General features: G+C 45.0%; 1 protein-coding gene across 1 annotated transcript; it reads left to right on the top strand.

Annotated features, from left to right (window-relative positions):
* The first annotated feature begins 416 nt into the window (after positions 1–416).
* Positions 417–18,236, top strand: LOC120455782 (AF4/FMR2 family member lilli). The gene is made up of 3 exons (XM_039642239.1): positions 417–1,020; positions 11,950–12,725; positions 16,718–18,236. Exons 1-3 carry the CDS (start codon positions 486–488, stop codon positions 17,951–17,953), a joined length of 2,547 nt encoding a protein of 848 aa, XP_039498173.1. The 5' UTR covers positions 417–485; the 3' UTR covers positions 17,954–18,236.
* Positions 18,237–18,628: the final 392 nt, after the last annotated feature.

The following is an 18,628-nucleotide window of genomic DNA, read 5'->3' as shown; positions in this document are numbered from 1 at the left end:
TGAGTGAGCGAGACGACTGCAGCGCTGCCGCTCGTGCCATCCCGTTTTCGCTCGCAAAGATGGCGCTGCAAGTTGTTTGTGCCCAGTCAGCCTGTGTGTGTGGGAGCGGGCAGCGACGCCGGCAGCACAGTCGACGCCGGCAGCGGCGTTCAAAGCGACGCTTTTGCTGGCGTGCAGTTCGCTTTTTAATTTCAGTTCGTTTTCGAACGCCGCACCGAACGCTCCAGCGCTCAAAAACACACACAATTAGATAAAAACAATAAAAGCAAATCCAATCCACAATTGCAACCCACACAAGTGCGTGAGTGAACCTATTTTTTCCTGTGTACGTGTGCGTGTGCTTTTCCGCAGCTGCCATGAGAGTGTGCAATAAATAGAAACTTGGGAACTCCAAAACGTTTTTCCGAAAACAAACTGAACTGACAACCTAAAGAGGGTATCGCCCACAAGTGTACCACCAATAATCGAAAGTACCGTCGGCAAACATGCAGGCCACCAAGATGCGTACTCCGTTTGCCATTCAGGAGATCCTGGGACTGGGCGCCTATCAGCAGCAGGGCAGTGCCAGTGCCACGCCCTCGGAGGCGCCGCCCTCGCCGGCAGCCACGCCCCCGCCCACAGCGAGTACGCCGGCAAATGGCTCGCTATCCGCCGGACAGCAGCAACAGCAACAGCAGCAGCAGCAACAGCAACAGCTGCAGCAGCAACAACAGCAGGCGATCGACAGCCTCCGCGAATCCAGATCCATATCGCCGGATGTCTCCAGACTCTCGGCCGCTGCAGCAGCGGCAGCAGCGGCTGCCGCCCACTGCCAACTGCCCGTCTTCAATCCGGCCAACTTCTATGCCGCCGCCGGCTATGCCGCTGCAGCGGATCCGGGCAACGCGGCCGCCGCCCACCACCACCACATGACCACCCTGGCGGCGGCCGCCTATCTCCGGGGATTCCTGCCGCCCGGATTCAGCACGCCCCACGAGTTCCGGGGCCACTTCCAGCAGCACTTCGGCGCTCAGTTTGCAGGTGAGTGGCGTTTCCCGATTGACTGATTGACTGGCCAATTACTATTGCTGGCTTATCATTCACTTCAATGGATGTGCTCAGTGCTTGGAAATTAAACTTATTCCTATATATTCAACGAGGATTCGTGGGCCAGAGTGCTTCTGATGAGCATTGCGTTTCGCTAAAATAGATTATATCTATACAATCATATTATTTCATTTGCCGCAAACTTTCTGATAAGGTTGGCGATATATTTTGGCAATACCTTTCTTAAGCAAAGAACTGCCAATGAATACTTTATAAACAATTCAGTGTTTAGTGAATTCCCTTTGCTGCGATCGATAATCTAGCAAAAAACATATTCCACTTGCACTTTGCCAGTCGGTTACTTCAAATTCAAATTCAACGGGGGTACAGCGGTGAAGTTAGGTGGCTAATTAGGGGGAGTGCGGGGCAAGGAGCTGCGTATGTGGCATGGAACACTCTGTTGCATCTGCTGTACGGGTGCAGCCAAGTGGCAACCGCATCTGTCTCCTGCATTCCGCACTTCGCACTCCGTGCCCCGAATCCGTCGTCCTGCATCCTTTTTGCCCACCCGTAGGCGCAACTAATAAGCTCAAAGGGGTTGGCAATCGAGTTGCGTCCTCATCGGAGTTAAAACAATGAAGCGACACGATTAAGCACAGGACAAAGAACGAGTATGCTGGCGTAGGGGAGGTGGCGGGGGTCCGAGCTTATTAATAACACTCGTGCACTTGCAAAAAAACCAATTGACAATGGAATATGGAGCGCAGAAAAGTTTAAAGATTCATTCATTTCTTAAGCACAAAGAATGGAACTCTGAAGTGAAATCTACGCTATTCTTTCAATCGGATCAGAATACAAATTAATTTACCTATGATGTAATCGTAAAGAAATATTTGCATTGGTATTAAAACATAAAGTGTTATTTGCAGAAAGTAAATATAGATCTAACCATTTCGGCGAGAACCTTATGATTTCCATAATAAAATCACAAATGGTTTTTTCCCAGTGTACGCCAAAGAATGAGGGAGGAATAGACAGGGGGGCGTGGCAGGGGCAAGGGGCGGCGGACAGGGGCGTTTTGTGAGCAGCAGCCGTCCTGTCAGCAAAGTGTGAAATCTCACACACACTTCACTCGAGCCACGATTTCGGTGCCTCTGTGTGTGTAAGAGTGTGTGTGTATCGCTAATTAAGCGAATAATTTTCAGTGAAATTAGCAAACTCCAGTTGGCACGAGCATCCATCAAAATGCGATAGCCAGTGGAGCTTCATTGAATGAAATTAAAGCTCCGGTGAATTCGGTAATGGAACATTGAATTATACGTACATCTACATACATCATTTTAGAACGTACAATTTGGAAAGTATATGCATACATAGTTAGTCCAAATTCAATATTTTATAGTGCCATATTCTGATTACTTTTGAAAACTACTTGAGATATAAACATTATAGTAACTTTAACATTCTTACTAGCTTATGCTCAGTTGCCCTTCCAAAAAGCCACGCCCCCGCACAATTTTCACCTGAATTGCCCATCTCCTTTCCGCACATTTTCCACACATTTTCCACGAGCACACACACATCAACAACACCCACACTCACACTCGCACACATCGCAAACGCAATTGTATCCGAGAGTTACACGCACTTAATTTGTTAAATTTTCACACTTTACATCTGTTTATTTGTCATTCCGCTCCCTTTGTGTGGTTCCTCGGTTCGGTTTCTTCGTTTGTCATTCAGACATTCAGTCATTCCGTCATTGTCATTCCGTCATTGTTGACCTTTCCGGGAGCTGGTGGCAGCCACTTTAAAGTGGTCTTTATCTGGCTCTACTTCTAGTTCTACCTTTGCACTGAGCGAAAAGTTCCAATCATTTACTGAATTACATTTTACTTTTACATTTGAATAATTAGTAATATTATAATCGTATTAGTTACATTTCCACCTAGTTCATGACGAAATCCATTCACTGAAAACCTTTTTATTCACCGCAAGTCAAAGTACTCGATGTACTCGAGTACAAGTACATAGTTTTTTTCGCCTGCATCCTGGGCACATCCTGGCATATCCTGGCACATCCTTTGCGACTTGTTCTCGTTAGTCATGCCCATCGTGGTCTATTTGCCGAAGGTCCGTTCGCACTTTGTTTGCACAACAGCAGAAGTTGAGACCCCGAGGCTCCTTGCGAGCGGTAAAAAAGGCAACGAACGCCGTGTCCTTTCCCGGCCATTGGATACTAGCTGCTGGATCCACTGGATCCGCAGGACACGAGGCGTTAGTTTCGGAGGCAAATTGTGTACAAAATAAATCGACTCGAGTGGTTAACCGCAGCTGTAACATTGGAAAAATGGAGGCGTGAGTGTATGGGTGTGCAGCATCCTTTCAATTTTCCACTCCTCTCCAGGTTTTCTTCCCTCTTTTTTTTTGTTGTCTGGCAAAATTGCTACTTGCACGTTGTTAGCCTTAATTTGAGTGGCCATTGAGGAGCTCTCTTTTCACCTTGGCTTTCTGGTTCTAATAAATATTTACCCGAGAGATCCTTGGCGTATGTTGTGTCCTTTTGTTCGCAGAGCTGGCGAACTATTTTTCTTTCCCTTTTCTTTCCTGATATTTGCCTTGTTGGCCGTGTTTGTCTTGTACCATCTTGTATCTTGTATCTTTATTTTTCCTCACACATTTGGCTGAGTCGTCTGGTAAGCCATTTGGTTGTCAGTGCCTCTTTTTCTCGCCTCTCGCCCATTGTTGTCTTGCCGCCTTAGTCATGGGCAATTTTTCCCTGGATTTTGTCTTAATGACAAATAATTGCAGACAAATTGGTTCCCCCTAATTGTGTTTCCCCTAGGAAAGAAAAAAATTGTACAGCGGATGAACAACTTTGGGAAAGTGTTTTGCCACAGTTTTTCCATTGATCGAATGATTAACAAATTAACTTGAATCGTTTAACGATTGCCACAGTTAGAGAAACATATTTGGTTTAGTTTAGAAACTGTTTACACTTTCCTCAAGTATGGTTTAATCCTCTACATGAACTCCAAAATAAAAAAAAATATATATATATAGTACAAAAAAAAGGTCCTTTGTCGCGCGTGTCCTTGCCGACTGAAAATCAATCGCACCAATTTTGAAAGCCAAAAAATAATTACCACAAAAGAACCGGAATAAAGGACCCCAAAACCCGCTGGAAAATAAAACCTCAAAAAATAGCAGCACGATAAGAATCTTCGCTCTTCAGAAACATAATGTTCGAGGGGTACGAGGTGTCTGAGATATTTTTGCGATATTATTGTGCTCCGCAAGGACGCACTTCCGAGACAAATCCTTGCACATTTCCTGCCCCTGTCGCAAAGGAAATACGATAGTTTTTCGCACCGAGAAGCAGAGGAAAACTGCGGGAAAATTTCTATAAAAATTGTACACAAATTGCTATATCAAGTGTTAATTATGTGACAATGAGTAGGTCGAAAGAAAAAACTATAAGGAAAGGAAAACGAGAATGAGAACAAGAACGAAAACGAAAACGAAAAGAGCAGCTATTATTTTCTTAATAATTTTTTAATTAGAAAACTTCAAGTTTGGGTTTCAACGAAATGAAACGAAAACAAATATGGCTGGATGATACGCGTGGTTTTCACATTTAGGGACAGGCACAGGGACAGGGACTGGTGCGGAGGCAGGTTTTTTCCCAAAATGTTATTTCCATCGAAGTGCAACCGAAATGCACCGAAGTGGCCCCGCTGGATAAACAGATAAACAGAGGGCCACAGCCACAGCCAAAGCCAAAGCCGGAGCCAGAAATTGATGACAACAAGTGGCAGGCATTGAAAGGAGCTCGGTCCGTCCAAAAATTTTAACCAGCTGCATGATCAGCCAAATGCAACCTGGACCACAACCACAACCACTCCACTTCAGGCTGCAGTTGCACTCGTAGTCGCAGTCGTCGTCATTTTCCTAGGAAGCACTCGAGAGCGGCGTGTAAACAACTTGCACAGACACCATTGCATATATAGCTACAGCTACAGCTAGAGATACAGATACAGATACAGATGCAGGTACAGATACAGATACAGATATAGATTTTCCAGCCTTTTGGGTCTCAGGGTCCGAGATGGAGCCGAAGATTGGAGTCCGCCAACTACCAACTTCCAGCCACAAACTATATAAACCTACAAGGCTAGTCAGCGCATCAGTTAAGTGGCTTTGTTCGCCAGTTTAAGCCCAATCCATTCCAGTCCCAATCCCAATCTCAGTACCAATACCAATCCCAATCCCCCCGAGCTCGAGCATTTTCTGCATGATTTTGCAGTTAAGCCCCCAGAGGGCAAACAGCGTTCAGCATTCAGCATTTGGGGCCAAGTGGCATTTGGGAAAATTGCATGGACAGCAGGCGAGCATGATGGACAATTTTTAGCCAGTCAGTGCTGGAGATGCATTTTGCCGAATTCAAAAATCCGTTTGGAAGGAGTAGGGCAATAAGTATAGATAGATGATGCGCTAAGAATGGGAAAACTTATTCACTGGAAATCGGAGCCATGGGAAAGAATCTAAGAAATAAGTAACCACACATTGGACCTACTCAAATCATTTACTTTAAAAAGGAAGGCAAAATATAAAGATATATTTTAATAGCATTAAGTAAAAAGATTAGCTGAGTAGCTATGCCAATTGGCCATTGATAACACCTATTTTAGACCGAGAGGATGTTGTACCTCTAGTCGTCTATAAAATGGGATAATAGCCCGAATTTCCATTTTATTTCCCATCATCATTCGCAATTACCTCGACAAATTTTGGCACTTTAATTGCCGTTAATCGTTAATCGAATCAAATGCCCAAAAGTAAAGGACTCGAGTCCCTGCTCGTGTGCCACTTTCGCACACTCATTGCGGCATTTTCATAGCGTTGCGTGTACGCAAATTGAATATTAAACGTGTTAATCCATTTTATGACCTCGCAGAGAACCCAAAAGTTGGCATAGCTGCTAAGGGTCTTATTTTATTTGCCGATCTTAACACACAAGCACCCATTTGATGCGGGGGGTTGGGGGTGTTGCTTCGCCTTTAAAAGGCGTTTGACTTTTTATTAATTTCCCTGTTGACAGCAATTTGCAACGCTACACGAATTTGTTACCACCGAATAACACACACAAATACACACACACACACACACATATACACATATGTAAAGGGGGTGGTATAAAGTTTTCGGTTGTTATATGTGTTTGTAACGAAACGGCCGGAAAAACTTCCGCATGTGTTGATGGGTTAATAAATATTTGAGCACACACAAACAGGCATTTTAACACCCTGCTGTGTAAGTGTGAGTGCATGTGGGTGTGTGTGTGTTTTTATATTTACCGCTATTTCCGCACAGCATTTACAGTGTTGTAAAACGTTGCCATCCGAAATGGACAGACCACAAAAGGGTTGTTGGTCCTTCGGCTGTTTCGTTTGCCGGTTTCCAGTTAGTTGCCCATTTAAATGGAACAACGTTCCGACCGACCATTTGCAAGGTGGCCCAAATTGAGGGCCGAAAAGTGCTCAATTCCAAACTGTGCCCTGCCCGTTTTATGGCCAAATGAATTTTACAAAAGTGAAACATACACATTTCGGCTTGGCTTCTGATTCGAATCATGTTTTTCCTGGTTTGCTTTTTTTTGTTATGCAAGTAAAGCGGTAAGAATGTGTTGAAATGGTTTAGATTGCCCTGGTATATTTAAATGTATTATCTTCAAGGTGGGATATACTAGCATATCCGAATAACCCACTTTAAAACCGTAAACATAAACTTTAACCCCAGCTTTACGACTCAAGTACGAACAACACAATTTTCCCTCTCAATTTCCCCACACTTCCAGCTCGATATGTGCCATTGCTGGCTGAATTTCATTAGCTAATAGCCACCTATTCGAGCCACGCCCACTTTGCGAACTACAGAAGCCAACTGAACGCGAAATAATGTCTAATTATAAGGTGAAAATGGGGAAGGGGGGAGGGGTCTTTTGGGGAAAACTGTTTGTGCGCAGCAGCGGCAGAGGTAAACGTCGGAGAAAAGCTGAGAAAAGCTCCCGACTCACTCAAGTGTCGGGCGTATAAATAAATTAAAAGCGGAAGAATGCAAAGCGAGACGAGAGCAACAGCAGCAGCAGCAGCAGAAGCAGAAGCGAATTTCAAGGGGCCTGCGAAAGGAAAATCGCACTAACTACCCAATTATTTCATTCAGGCTTCACTGCTTCGCTGCCGAATGGATGGAAAAACAGAAACGGAAAGCTTTCAAACAAACAGAGGAAAATACAAAAAAAGAATATAAAAAGCGGTAGGAGAAAAGACCAGGGAAAACACGGCTAAACAACAACAAGGAAAAAAGGCAGAAAATCAGCTTGAAAATCGAAATACAATACACAGCAACAATGCGTCAAGTGGTTGGGTGTTTTGGGGGGGGGGCGTTGGAAAATCCGTTGGCGGGGGTTTTCAAGGCGAGTAAGCAAATTTAAGCACAGCTCGGAAAATCAATGGCTGCAAGTCTGCAAATAAAAAAAAAAAGTGAGCGAAATTGAAAAATAAGCGTAACACAAAACCAAGAGCGGGAAAAGCCCGCGGCCCCACAACACCCCACTTTTCCACACCTTCCCAGCGATTTTTTTCTGCAATTGTCATTGTCTGATTGTTGCTTTTCCCTTGGCGTTTCTTGCTATTGCTTTTTGTTTGAGTTTCAACAGGGAAGGATTCAGAAATACATTCTAATTAATTGATCGTTGTTTAGGCTATATAAATATATTAAATAAAATTGATTAAACTACTTTTGGGAACTACGTTTTACAGCTAATAACACTTGCCCACACATATTTCACTTCACCTTGCAAATAGTTTTCATTCTATTATTTAAACTTGAAGCGGAAAATCCCGCTATCTCTGGCTGTGTGTGTCCCGCTTCCACACACACACGCACACACACACACAAACACTGATCCGCCATCTTGGAAAAACAAAGCCTTTTCGTATTTATTACAACAGCAAGGGCAATAGGAACGGCAACAAAGCGAAATGCGAGCGCAAATCGAGTTAACAAGCTAACTGCGGGACGTCCAGCCACCCACACTGCTAAAGTCCTCCAAAATAAAACCTCGGAAAAGCAGCCCCCCCACTGTAAAAACCCCGAAAATTTCGTTTCCCCCGCGGCGACAAACAACCACCCGAAAATGTGGGAGACATGCCGAAAAGGCAACCCCAAAACAAAAAGCAAGTCTTCTCGTTGTGCAACAACTAACAAGTTGGGTGGAAGGCAGCCAACCCAGACAACCCAGCCACCCAGCCACCCAGACATCCCAACACCCCACCACCCAACCACCCACTTGCCTTGCCATTTTTCTTTTACCACTTTGCTTCTTCAACTTATTTACGTCTCCATTACAAATAATTGCGCGTCATATTGGCTCAGCTATACTTAGCCCTCGTCTTTCGCCCCAGACGAGAAAAGCCAACCCCCAGAAAAACGCCCGGAAAAACGGGCCACCCACCCGGCAACGCCACCGCCACCACCAGCACCACCCAATGGGGCAATGTTGCCTTGGCGCAAATAAATACGTTTTTCTTATTGGGGTCCAAAAAAAATAAACCAACAAGGAAAATGGAAGAGGAAAAATAGGAGAGCAGGGGAAAAAGGAAAAGCCCACATTTTTCGCCTAGACAACCGCCTCCTTGTAAAAAGTGTGTAAGTAGTAAATACGCTTGAGTATTATTAACGTAAATGCAAAATTGCCAATTTCGAGTGTATTTCCTGTCAACAGAAATTTTCTTCTTTTTTCCCGCTTCCTCCCTTCCTTCCTCTCTCTCTCTCTCTCTCTCATTCTACGTCGAAAATAAAATTAAAAGCGGAAAAATAAAATGTTGGAGAGAAGGGGAAAGTATAAATCGTTTGTAAGGGGGGCAGCGTCGGTTTCGCTGGGTTTTCTGCATTTACTTCTTATATCGCCTGGTGGCACCCATGTGGCCCATCCACTAAATTGTTCAGCTACTACGCAATGATGCACTGCGAAAGAAAACCCAGTGTATGCTAATGCAAAAATGGGCAAAAACGCGAATTTCTAAAGTTGAGTTCTAACTGACTGCTTAAATCAGCAGATAAGTCGTTCATATTACAGTTCCGTTCGAGTGTAGACGATTTCTGCGAGTGTAATCGCGTTAGAAAACGACCCAAGACAGGCATAGATCCACTTCACTCCACTCCACTCCACAACACTCCACTCCATTCCACTCCACTCTACTTTACTCCTGATGCCAAACGGTGGTTGGTGGGCTTTTATTAATATGTCTGGCAATTTCAATTTGACTTTATTGGTAATTTTACATTTGGTCGCTGGAGAATGGCGGGGGGTCCTTTTGGAGGATCTGCTACTTGGACGGCTGCCATTTATCAGGAGGAGTTCCCCGGGGTAGTCGAGTCCATAAATCCCATTCGCCCGATGGGATAGGTTGTTCGAAAACTACAGAAAGAGCTCCAGTTTGCGGGCACAAATTAAAGCAATAAATATGCATAGTACTGCCAAGTGGAAAAGCTAAAGGAACGTTTAAGGGTAAACTTGGGTAAACTAAGGTCAAACTAAACACATACAAATTCCATCGTTAAATCACTAGATTTCCAAGTTAATCAGTCACTTTCAACGGAAAGCAGCAGTTGAACTAAGCGCCGAAACCAATTAAATACGCCAATAAATTGGCATATTATCGTGACCGCTTCACTGGGCAGTTGATGAAATTCATGGAATGCCGCACAGAACAAAAGCCATTCGATCAAAATATTGCTTAATTGAACAATTAATCGCGGCACAAAGGATCCCAAAAGGATCCACGTCCCAAGGAGCAGGACACAAAGGAGATGCTCGTATATATTACACCCCCAGCCACAAACCAAAAGAAAAAAAAAACCAGGAAAAGAACTACCGAGTACATATCAAATTAATTTAGGCGGAAAACGAGCCAGGAAAACCCCTCAAAATGGGAATGAACATGAACATAAAAATGAAAACGAAAATGGATAAGGAAAATGGCAAACGGAAAAGTTCGGACGGTGGACGGTGGAGGGGGGACGAGGGACGAGGGGCACAAAATATCGCATGACAGAAAACAGAAAATCAAGCAACTCATGCCCCGATTGACTTACCCGAGTAGCAAATTAAATTAGTTGACGAACCGAATAGAACTGAACTCAACTCAACGGAATATAAGTGAGCTGGACCAGAGACCAGGCTGTACACTGCGCAAAACTAGGGTCAAATGCAAGGGCAATTAGCAGTAACTTGAAATGATGTTCAGATATACAGGCAATTCACAAATTCGGAAGTTACATATTGGTACACAAACAAGTTTTGTTTCTAGTAAACAATTTCGGTTGAATAAGCCAATCTATTTGCTCGCAGTGTAGGCGACATCGATAGCTGGCCAAAGTGGCTGACCACTCATCGCCCCCTCCTGTTTATACATATATACAGATTTATATATGCATGTATATATTTATATATGTATCATTATGATGGATATTTATAAGTGTGCGAGTGCTTTTTGAAGCACTTCTGCGAGGGTCTGACTTTGGCTTTGTATATATATATATATATAGATAGGGGATGTGGTGGAGGGCTGGTCAGCTGTCGTTCGCTGACCAGCTAATTGCTAATTGATGTGTGTCTAATTGTGCCGCCAAAGTAGCCAGGCAATAAAAGCACCGCTCGAGGTCCGGCTCCATATAATTATAGAGCACAGAACAGCGAACGGGATGTTTGGGTTGTTGGGTGGCAGAATTAGGTCCAAATTGGTTCGTTACCAAGTTCCCCAGTAAGCGTTTAATCATTTCAATTGATATTTCAATAATACAGGTAAAATGCATAGTTTAGAACTGCTTACTGTTTGATATTGGATATTAAAATGCGAGTTACCCCAAAACCCATTAGCCTTTATTAAGCCATCTATAACAGAGTATACCTCAGTCAATGGATTGGTCAAATTAAGTGGCCGGAAGCGCAGCAAAGAAAAGATAGACGACCTCATTCTCATCATCAGCATTATAATCATCAGCATTATCATTATTAAGTATTATCCTTTTGAATCGGCTCTCTCTAGTTATCACAATAGAACGCCCTGTGCAACACGCCTAAGCCGATTCGCGTTTAATTTGAGACCGAAAAAAGGGCTAAACCACTTAACACCCTAACACCCTAATTGTCAAAACAAAGACGGCACACGAAACTGAGGACCCAGTACCCAGGACACAGGACCTTCGTTCTTCGTCCTTTCGTCCTTTCGTCCTTTCGTCCTTTGGTCCTTTTCCGCCAATTTTCGGTTTTCCGCCTTACCGTCATCCTTAAGGAGCCAGAGCAGCCAAGCCAAGCCAAAGAAAATATTTACCATCCAAAGGGTGTGTGTTGCTATTTTGTCGATTTTCTAGGAAGGTGCAAACACACAAACACACGAAACACATTTAACCCTTCGCTGACATTTGAATAAAAATCCAGGCAACTTGTCAAAATCTACGCGACACAATCGAGCTGAATGGGCATGGAGCATGGATTTTCCAGCTGCCGCTTTATCGTGTGCGAAAAATCGACTTCTCGAATATCTGCTCGCCATTGTCTGCCATTTAAGGGAAATAGGATTTGCCACAGGGATTGGGTTTTGCTTTCGGTTTTGCTATTTGGCCAGGGTTTTTGACTGAATTCGGAATCGGGAATAGGGGGCCACATACATCTTACATGTGTTCAGCAAGCGCCAGGAATTCGCATTGGCACATGGAAAGGGGTTGAGGTCTTCCCGGAAACATGATTACAGATATATAGGGAAATATGAACGCAACTACTCTTGGAACAGTAGTTCCTTCTTACATATAATATATAAAAATTGATCACTTACCCCTCATATCCCATTTTCTCCGCAGAACAAGCAGCCGCTCGTGGTCAGGAGTACGCCAGCAGCTTGGCCAACGCCAGTGGAGATGAGCAGTCGCCCAGCAAAAATAGCAGTTCATCGGGAAACGGCGGATCCGGCGGATCGGGATCGGGATCTGGTGGCGGCAATCCGACCTCCAATGGCCTAGGACACCTGAGCTCGCCAACGGCCAGTAATGGTGGATCCGGCGGAGGAGCCGGCGTCGGTGGATTGGGCGGAGGATCGGGCACGTCGGGCAGCAGCTCGTCGACATCTGGAAACGGCGGGAACGGAGGCAGCTCCGGCAGTCGCTCCTCGCCCGCTGGTCCGCATCACTCGGCCGCTCTGGCCGCCCATCAGCATGCAGCGGCTGCTGCGGCCGCCGCTCATCATCATGCCGCTGCCGCTGCCGCCGCCCATCATGCACACCACGCCCACGCTCAGGCGCACGCCCATGCTCATGCCCATGTCCACGCCCATGCCGCTCACGCCGCCCATGCCGCCCACGCCCATGCCCATCATGCCGAGGCGTTTCTGGGAGCAGCGGGCGGAGCTGGTGGCAATCCCAACAGCCTGCTGGCCGCCCACGGTGCAGATGTCCTTGTGGGTCCTGGCGGCACCGGTCCCGGCGGCAAGAAGAAGAACAAGCGGCGCCACGGACGCACGATCTTCACCAGCAGCCAGCTGGAGGAGCTGGAGAAGGCCTTCAAGGAGGCACACTACCCGGACGTGAGTGCGCGGGAGCTGCTGTCCATGAAAACTGGCCTTGCCGAGGATCGCATTCAGGTGAGCCCTCGTCCATGCATATGTATCTGTAATGAAAACAAATAGATCAGGTTAGAGGTGAACACGGATTGATATAGCCATGATTTACCTTTGGGATATTGGGATTGGGATTGGGGGATTGGTTTTGGGATTGGGGGCCATGCGGCTGTCACGTAGCACTGCCGACTGAGGATGCGCGGGCCATTTTACGGCCATTTTTATGGGCTTTTTTTTATAGCAGTTCCGCAAAGATTGCAATCAAAGGCGGCTTCGATTCGAGGGGAGTGTTTTGGCCGCGAATGGTGGATGGTAGATGGTGGAGCTCCGTGTGAGGGAAATGCACAAATGGGGAGTGCGAATGGCACTTGGCAAGTGTTGCCACACGTAATGAGGCCTCGCTGATTACGTAATTACGAGTGCACACAATTGCAATTGCAACGTACAAGTAGCGAAACAAAAACGGAAACGGAATGAAGTAAGAAAACGTGGCGACCGGCACTCGCCGACACTCCAAAATAAAAAAAAAAAAAACAAAAAAAACACACACAAAAATTCGATACAAGAGCGCGAAACGCGAGGTGCGAGCTTCAAAATTGCAAATTACACTGATTCGATAATGCAAACCGAAGGCAAGTGAAGCACAAAGAGCAAACAAGTACAAATTAGAGTCGCGAGAGTATCATTACACATAAGAGGGCTTCAAACGAGAGAAATCAACCAAAAAACAGTTAGAAAAGAGATCGCATCTTGGCACGCGTTTTCTCTTTCTCTCTCTTACAGTTGCAACGGTAACAGTTAAGTAGTCCTCGAAATTGTTTGATTAAAGTGCGCATATCGGACTCAAAATATAAAGAGATTTCTTTTAACTTAGACTACAAGCATGCGAGATCGAGAACGCAAATAGCATTTTACTTTTTTTGGGGACTGCTCGCTAATAAATCAACCCCACTTGTCCCGTTACTCCATTAACCACTTGAAAAGCCGCAAGATGGCGCCACATCAAATGCACTGTGAGTGCGAGCGTGGGTGTGAGTGCATTTCGCTTTTTGCATTTGTGTGCGAAAATCAAATTAACAAGCACAATTGGCTGAAAGGCAACAAAAAAAAACAAGCAAAAAGCGAAACAACAACAACAACGACGACACAAGCCGACAGTCGGGGCAGAATGAAGAAGAGGAAGAGCTGCAGTAAATATAAAACCGAAGCACTCACACACATGCAAATACACTTCAATTAAGTGCAAATATGGCGCACAGCTGGAAGAGAAGAGTGAAGGAGGATGAGAATGAGACGAAGAGGTAATGGGGAGGAGGCGAAGAGGAGAGGCAATCATTAGCAGCACTATAAGAATGGGCGGTGAAAGGGGCGGGCGAAAGAGGAAATGGGCCGAGGAAGAGGAAGAGAAACGGCAGCCATGCAAAAATTCGGAAAAAAACATCCGAACTTTTTTCATCCTCTCCCTTTCTCCCTTTGCGCGTTTTTTGCCTGCCGCTTTTAATTGCATTCCATTTTGCGTGCATTTCGCGTATTATGTGTGTGTTTTTTTCTCGCAATTCTTCCCCTTTTTCGATTTTGCATAAATTTGCCCCTCGACGCAAAGCAAAAGAAACATGGCCAAACACGTTTTTCAGTCCATCTCCCTCACTCTATCTTTCTGTTTCACTGGAAGCGCGTGCTCTCTCACTCACACTTATTGGCTGTTATGCAGCGCTTTTTGGCTCTTGCGAGTTGCCAAAAACGTTGCCATTGCCAAAAGTTAACGAACAGGCGACAAAAGTGTCAGGAAACCAACTTGTATGGCCAGTTTTAAGCTGCAATTTTCTGCCTTAAGACAAGTATTTACTTAGTATTGCTCTTAGTCCCAGATATGTCAAGAACATATTATTACCACCAATTTAGTTAATAAGTGATATATCTGAGCAATAAGACGCTTTTGTCACCTGTTGAAGGTGCGACAAGGACGAAGCTAGGAACTGCATTGTCTGCCAATTTTCCAATTTCCTTGCCGCCCTTTTTTGCTTGCTAATTTCCACACACACACACAAACAGAGAAAGGGGAAAACAAAGAGCAGTCCAGTTGAGAAAACAAAAAACAATCTCGATTTAAAACAATGCATATTGCGATAAATGGAAAGAAAAAAAGTGCAATTGCACTTCACCGCATGCTCAAATTTTTCCAAATTGCCATAAAAATGCCACTTTCAATACGCAATTTTCGAAAGACAAAAGAAACTGCACTTGCACTTCAAAGACAAACAAAAAAGAGCAAAAGAGTTTCACTTTTTTTTCAATTCCTCAAGGGTTCTTTGGTTCAAAAATAAAAAAAAAAATCAAAAGAAACTGGAATTTCAAAACTTTTGAATTGCGCAAGGAGGAGAACCATTAAATAAGTTGATTTCAAATGCTTAATAAGATTTCAAAGGGGGAAATTGCATTTCTGAAAACACACTTGCTGCAGCAAAGACACTTTTATTTTGAATGCAAAAAGCATACAAGCGTGTGAGCCAAATGCATTTTTAAGTAATTTTGCAGAAATGCAAATTAATTGCACACATAAAGTCAAAGCTGCATTTAACACCAATTAAAGTGCACATTTTTAACTGCAATAAAACGTAACAGCCAGCTCACTAACAATTGCAAATTGCAAATTGCGAATTACGAGTTGCACCATCTATATTTAGTATGTTTTTTGTTGTTTTGTAATTTTGCATAATTTCGTTGCTCCTTGCATTAATTACACACTTCTGCCTTTCTTTGCTGCCGCGCTTTTAATGAGCTGTTAATATCAGCGCACAAAAAACGAAATTAAAAATGATTATGCATAATTATGTAATTAACATTTAAACAAAAGAGGTTATGGCTGTGCAGCAAAGGCATTCAACAAATTGCTATTCGCGTGTCCCCGTTTATTTTCTAACTTTTTTCGCTTTGTCCAAAAAGTCTGCATAGTTTTACTTCAGTACTGGGGTTTGAAAAAATCGAAATTGAAATGTTTGCATATTTGCAGAGCTACTTTTAATGGCATAAGCAATTGAGCTGTTTTTTAGGCACTTTTTAAAAGGCCATTCATCATGGCATTAGCCACACCGATTGAGTTTTAGCCAGTCCGCCCAGAAGGGACGCATCCCCCAGATACATGCCTACTCAGATACAGATACAGATACAGATACAGATACAGATACAGATACAGATACATACATATTCTGCTTCAGATACAGATACAGATGCGCATACAGATGCGAGGGGGTGGTGTTAAGTGTTGTCAACTCAAGCAGATTTAATTTGCCATGTTCTCGCTTTGCTTTTTTCGTGTTGCCGCTCAAGTGCAACAATAAACAAGGCGTACAAATGTAAATGCAAATGTTGACATCACACCGACTCGAATAAAATAAAAAATAAAATATAAAAAAATAACAAATGTGCAGGACGAGGCCGCGTGGCGAAATGGTGGGGGAGTTTAAAGCGATTCGTTCCTTGGCTCTTCGTACTTCGTCCTTCGTCCTTGGTCCTTGGTCCCTGGTAAGCGGTCCTTCGTCCTTGGTCCTTGGAGAATTGCGGCACATGTCGCTGCTGCTGCAGCAACCCTGGGAAAACTTGAACTTTTCACAACAGCAGATTAAGTTGTCCCCGGGGAAAGCGGGTGAAAACGGCCGCAAACTTGGCGAAAATTGAAAATTGACCGTTTAATGTCGTCGGCTGGCAGCATTTCTTGTTAATGTTTAATGTTGTTACTAATAAGTACTTGAACAAGTGTTGTTGTTATTGTGACAAAGAGGCAGGGGGAGGCGGGCAAAGGGGGAGGGGCCCTGTTAAATTAATTAGTTTTTCCCAACCCGGATTTTCACATTCTTTGTGCTCGACGATAATTTCTTCATTTAATCTGCGGATTATTGCGTTACTTTGAAACCTTTACGAGCTTAGATCTGATCTAATGTATGTATATTAAGTTAGTGTAGTTATGGTCTACAGTTGGCCCCCACTAATTGGCGCATCCTTTTGTCCCGCATCCGCAGGTGTGGTACCAGAATCGACGGGCCAAGTGGCGCAAGACGGAAAAGTGCTGGGGCCACAGCACCAAAATGGCCGAGTATGGATTGTATGGAGCGATGGTGAGGCACTCGCTGCCGCTGCCGGAGACGATCATCAAGTCGGCCAAGGAGGACGAGTCGGTGGCGCCGTGGCTGCTGGGCATGCACAAGAAGTCGCTGGAGGCCGCCGAGCTGCTCAAGAGCGACGAGAGTGACCGGGAGACGCCCACCTCGGATGACACGAACACCAGCTACTCGGCGGGCAGCACCCACAACTCACCGATCTCCAGTTTCTCGATCTCGCGTCTCCTCTTTGACGCACCACCGCCGGCGGCGGGTTCCGCTGGTGGCAAGGGACACCACCATCATCATCATCATCACCACAAGGGCCACCATCATGCCCACGTTCATGCCCAGGCGCAGGCGCACGCCCACATGCTGCTGCACCATCAGCAGCAACAGCAGCAGCAGCAGCAACAACACCACCACCACCACTTGCACGCGGCAGAGAGCTCCTTGCAGCAGCAGCAGCAGCAAGTTGCAGGTTCGGGCTCAGGCTCGGGTTCAGGATCCGGTTCGGGATCGGGAGCGGGTGCGGGTTCGGGATCGGGATCGGGATCGGCTGGACCGCCGGCACACCACCCGTACAACCAGCAGCAGCACCTGCACCACCTGCAGCAACTGCAGCAGCAGCAGCAGCAACAACAGCAGGCGGCGCAGCAGCAGCACCACCACCACCAGCACCACCATTCGGTGCACCACATGCACCATCACAATGCCGCCGCCGGTTACGCAGAGGCAGCGGTGGCTGCTGCAGCGGCCGCAGCAGCTGTTGCTGCAGCAGCAAACGCGCGGAATGCAGCGGCCGCCGCCGCAGTGGCAGTGGCATCCGCGTCCGCCTCCGCAGCCGTGACCATTGCGGAATCGGAGGCGGAGGAGGAGCAGGACGACATCGAGGACATGGAGCTGGACAAGGACTGTGAGGTGGAGGAGGATGTGGAGCCCGTGGAGAACGATACCAACACCAACAACGAGCACGACAACGACAACGACAACGATGTGGACGCGGACGTGGACGCGGATGTGGATGCGGATGCGGATGGGGAGGGGGACGCCGATCCCGAGATAGACATCTGCGATGACCACGACGAGGAGATGCGTCTGCAGGAGCAGCTGCTGCTGAAAGTGAAGCAGGAGCAGGCGCACCTGGGACCCAGATGAAACATGTACATCGATGTGTTGTTCTAAGGACAACGATAAACCCACAGGATTCGAAACTCACATCCGGCTAAATGCAATGAATGTAATGAATGCTAAATGTAAGCGCAAAACGGGCGCAATTCGAATGCCCGCGATAAACAAAAAAATCGTATAAATTAATAGCATTACGTTTATGGCAGAAAAATAAGCAAAACGATAAAAAAATACGAAAATGAAAATGAAACACAAAAACCTAATCTTAAAACCAAGAAAACATTTTTTTTCATACACCTAAGAAGCACTCGTAATTAATCTATATACAATAACAAATATTCTCTCATTTTTTTTTTAGTGTAAATATTAAATTATTAACAATACACGCATGAATGATAAAAAACAAAAAGAACAGAAAAACACAAGACATTAGCGCGTAAAAAAAGAGCTGCAACGATTTGCGAAATTTTTAAAATATGCTAAATGTGATTTAATTTAGTTGTCCATTCGAAACAAGGCTTTTTATACTTTAAGACCCTTTTTTTTGCGAATTAAATTTAGTGACATTTTTTTTTTTTTTTGCATCCTATGTCTTACGTCCTGTAAAAATGTACATACAAAAATCCATATTCAATCAATCCAATATAAAACTCACGATCGAAAAAGAAAACCAGTCCACTGCCTCTGCTATGATTTTTCTCT

The sequence above is a fragment of the Drosophila santomea genome, chromosome X (assembly GCF_016746245.2).
Source record: "Drosophila santomea strain STO CAGO 1482 chromosome X, Prin_Dsan_1.1, whole genome shotgun sequence".
Classification (NCBI taxonomy): domain Eukaryota; kingdom Metazoa; phylum Arthropoda; class Insecta; order Diptera; family Drosophilidae; genus Drosophila; species Drosophila santomea.
Note: the sequence above shows the minus strand (reverse complement) of the source record. Positions and strands in the feature narration are given on the sequence as shown.

What these genes read in the sequence shown, in the direction of transcription:
- LOC120455782 (XM_039642239.1), top strand. Translation starts at nt 486, where the DNA reads ATGCAGGCCACCAAGATGCGTACTCCGTTTGCCATTCAGGAGATCCTG. An exon ending in CTTCGGCGCTCAGTTTGCAG is followed by an intron (nt 1,021 to 11,949) that starts GTGAGTGGCGTT and finishes TTTTCTCCGCAG; the next exon opens with AACAAGCAGCCGCTCGTGGT. An exon ending in TTGCCGAGGATCGCATTCAG is followed by an intron (nt 12,726 to 16,717) that starts GTGAGCCCTCGT and finishes CCGCATCCGCAG; the next exon opens with GTGTGGTACCAGAATCGACG.